The following is a 3,425-nucleotide window of genomic DNA, read 5'->3' on the forward strand; positions in this document are numbered from 1 at the left end:
TTCGTCACCCCTTCCAGACTATAGATCAGTTTGAATATGACGGCTGCGACAATTGTGATACCTATCTACAGATGAAGGGCAACCGGGAAATGGTGTATGACTGCACCAGCTCTTCCTTTGATGGGTAAGCCCCGTTAGTCCCCCTCCTGTCCCCAGCAAGCAAAGGCGGGCAGGCTTTGGAGACCTAGTGACTCGTTTGGCGATTCCCACTAGTCCTAACTGCCCGAGTACAGTGGCCACATACGCTCAGGGTAAACGGCCTGAATGTGAAAGAATGAAGGTGGCTCTTTTTAAAAATTTTATTCTTAAACTGGGACCTAATAATTGTATGTTGAAATGGTAAATTTTAGATTTCTTGGGTTCAAGAACTCATTATTGATCTTGAATTGAAACGTGGCTACTGGAGAATTTGAAACTGCAGTTTTCATTGGGCATTAATTACTTCACTGGGCCCTCGGCTCCGGATGGTGGGGACAGGCTTGTTTTGTGCACCTGGCTCAGCATAGGGCCTGAAAGATGGTGGAGACTTACATGTTGGTTGTCTGCATGAAGATTCTTCATAAGGCACAGCAGTGGTGGTAGGTGTTTCTCTGAAGGAGGAGGCTTTCTGGCGGCCCCCATAACAACAACAACAACAACAAAAAAACCAAATTATCATTTGCAAGATTATTCAGTGGGGGAAAAAAACAGAGAGAAATATAATGGTCCAATCCCCCTCTCCTAGGCAAGGAACCAGAAGGCAGTATTTGGGCAGGACAGGTGGAGTGCACTATTCAGTTTGTTTTACCTTTTAGGTCCTATGAAGCTTTCTTCATTGTTAGCATTGAATAGCATAGTTTGTGTGTGTGTTTTCTTCCTGGAATTTCATTTAACAACATTTCTCACAATCTGCCCTCTGCTTGACCTGGACTGGCTTGGGAGCCAGTCAAAATGGAAGCTTCTTGAGGCTTGGAATGCCTCCGTCTTACTTACCAGTATAGCCAGTGACTCGCACATAGTAGTAATTAACAAATTATTATTAAGCTAAGTAAATAGTAGTAATAAATAATGACAGATGGATGGCTACATCTTATAGCCAGTTGTTTTATAGAACACGAAGAACCACACTTTCACAGCCCACTAGAGGTTGAGAACAACCTTTTTATTTACCAGGCAGGAAATTGGTACCTTCCCCCAAAGCAGCTGGGCCCTTTTCAGTCTTGCAGTGAGGAGCAGGCGATGTTAGAACCCAGGTGTTAATAGCAATTGGTACCTCATGTAGCAATTAGTACTAGCAGGCACTGTCTGTGCTAGATACTTAACTGACTGCCTTATTTAATCTTCATGAACCACCCTACCCCCAGCAGTTGTATTATGACTATCCCCATTTAGATAGTGAGGAAACTGCAGTACAAAGAAGTTGCAATTTGCTGAAGGTCACTTAGCCTGAAAGTAGTGAACAGTTGGTAGTGGCACCCAGGCAGCCTGATGCTGAAACCATAGGAAACCTTCACTCTGCAATGGCCGGCCCCCACCAATACTGAAAGGACTGTGTTGGCCTGAGAATTGTCAAGAGTTACACTTTTTACTTACCAGTAAAAGAGAAACAGTGTAAAGCTTTGCACAGCAGACTTCTAGAGTTGCCAAATCAGATGTTGAAAGAGGTCAGAAGAGGACTAGGGTCCTCTGCAAAAACGAGGTCCCATCTGAACCAGGATATTGGAGGAGGTTGAGGAAGAAGTAGAGGAAACATCCCAACCAAAGTAAATGGCTGGAGCAGGTACCTGTGGCTGTGAGGGCGGCCTGCCTACGTGCCTGCTTCAGATCTGCCTGCAGGCCAGCAGCCACTGTTAGCCCTACTTGCCACCCCTCTTGGGGGTGGGATGGGGTGAGGTGGGGTCATTTCCATTTTAAAGCACATGAGGGTAGGGAAAGAAGAGGGTACTGAGCACAATGATCAACATAAATCCCCTACCTCCACCCCAAGCAGGCGAACAACAGAGCTAGGAGGTGAAGGGAGATAATGGATCATGTAAGATATAAAAACAAGTATAACTTATCAAAGGGTCACAAAGTGGGGGAACGGGGGCAGGGGGAAGAAGGAGCTTATATCAAGGGCTTGAGTAGAAAGAAAATGTTTTGAAAACGATGGCAATATATGTACAAATGTGCTTGATCCAATTGATTGTGGATTATTATCAGAGCTGTGAGAGTCCCCAGTAAAATGATTTATTAAAAAGAAAGAAAGGATTGGTGCTTATTTAGCAGACACTGTCAGACTCTGAGCTGGTTGTTTTTGTTTATTACCTCAGCCTTTGCCTCTCACGCTGCTGATGAAATCCCGACAGGACTCGTGTGTGTGTGCACGTGCACGCGTGCTTCATGCTGCACAACTCATTAGAGGAAGAACTTTGCATCTGAGATTCAGTGATACGTGGCTCTCCTAGGCTTCCTCCTTCAGAACTGCTGGCTGCAGAGAGTAAAGAGGGCAGCTTCATTGGCCTCCCTCTTCCATAGCAGGGGGAGGCTCTGACTGACTCTCCGTTACCTTCTTCCCCTTAGTATCATCGCGATGATGAGTCCAGAGGACAGCTGGGTCTCCAAGTGGCAGCGAGTCAGTAAGTCTCTCCCTTTCCCCATGTCCCAGTCTAGTTGCCGTCCCTCGATCCAGTGGGGATTATTAACCCAGTGGGGTAAGGGTGGGAAAGACAAGGAAGCAGTGGCCTGGGCCTTTCCAAAAGAAGTGGACATGATCGCTCTGCTCTCAGCGGTGCAGCCCTCTTCCAGTTTTAGCTTAAACTTCAATATGCCTTCGGTCTTAACTCGCTCCAACTGCAATCTCCTTTCTTCATTTTCCCCCCCAGGTAACTTTAAGCCAGGTGTGTATGCTGTGTCAGTCACTGGTCGCCTGCCCCAAGGTAATAATCATAACAGCTGTTGTTTATTTACTGTACCAAGCAAGCACTACAGGAGCCCTTGGTGTGCATCAGTGCCAATCTGCATGTGCTACAAGGCTCTTCGTTTTATGGAGAGGGAAGTCAAGGCACAAAAAAACCCCAAACCTAACACTTTCAAGTCGATTCTGCCTCAGCGCAACTCAGAGTGCCCCTGCCTCGGTGTCTGAGGCTCTGCATCTTTATGGAAGCAAACTGCCTCATCTTTCTTCCTCACAGTAGCTTTATCCCTTCCAGTTAGTAGTCCAATGCTTAACGCACTGGGCCAGCAGGACACAGAGAGGGTCAATAATTGGTCAAGTTCTTCCAGCAAGGATCTGGAATTTGAACCCAGGCATTTTGACTTCAGAGTCTGTGCTTGTGACTACAGTGTGCCTGACATTTCGATGGTAACAAGCCAACTAAGGGGGACCATTGACAGTCGTCTAGAAGCTCACGTTTGTTTAATAGCTGCTCCCCCTGCCCCCCAACCTCCCCCCCCCCCCCCCCGCG

General features: G+C 46.9%; 1 protein-coding gene across 1 annotated transcript in view; it reads left to right on the plus strand.

Moving 5' to 3' along the window:
* Positions 1–3,398, plus strand: part of SUPT4H1 (SPT4 homolog, DSIF elongation factor subunit) — a 5,010-nt gene extending 1,612 nt beyond the window's left edge. Inside the window, exons 2-4 of the mRNA XM_045299298.1 lie at positions 18–124; positions 2,542–2,597; positions 2,844–3,398. Of these exons, the coding sequence (XP_045155233.1) occupies positions 18–124; positions 2,542–2,597; positions 2,844–3,103 (423 nt within the window). The 3' untranslated portion in view covers positions 3,104–3,398. The remainder of the gene's footprint in view (positions 1–17; positions 125–2,541; positions 2,598–2,843) is intronic.
* The last annotated feature ends 27 nt before the right edge of the window (positions 3,399–3,425 follow it).

Source organism: Echinops telfairi, unplaced genomic scaffold, assembly GCF_000313985.2.
Source record: "Echinops telfairi isolate 266 unplaced genomic scaffold, ASM31398v2 ScPeMD7_7458;HRSCAF=8496, whole genome shotgun sequence".
NCBI classification, from domain to species: domain Eukaryota; kingdom Metazoa; phylum Chordata; class Mammalia; order Afrosoricida; family Tenrecidae; genus Echinops; species Echinops telfairi.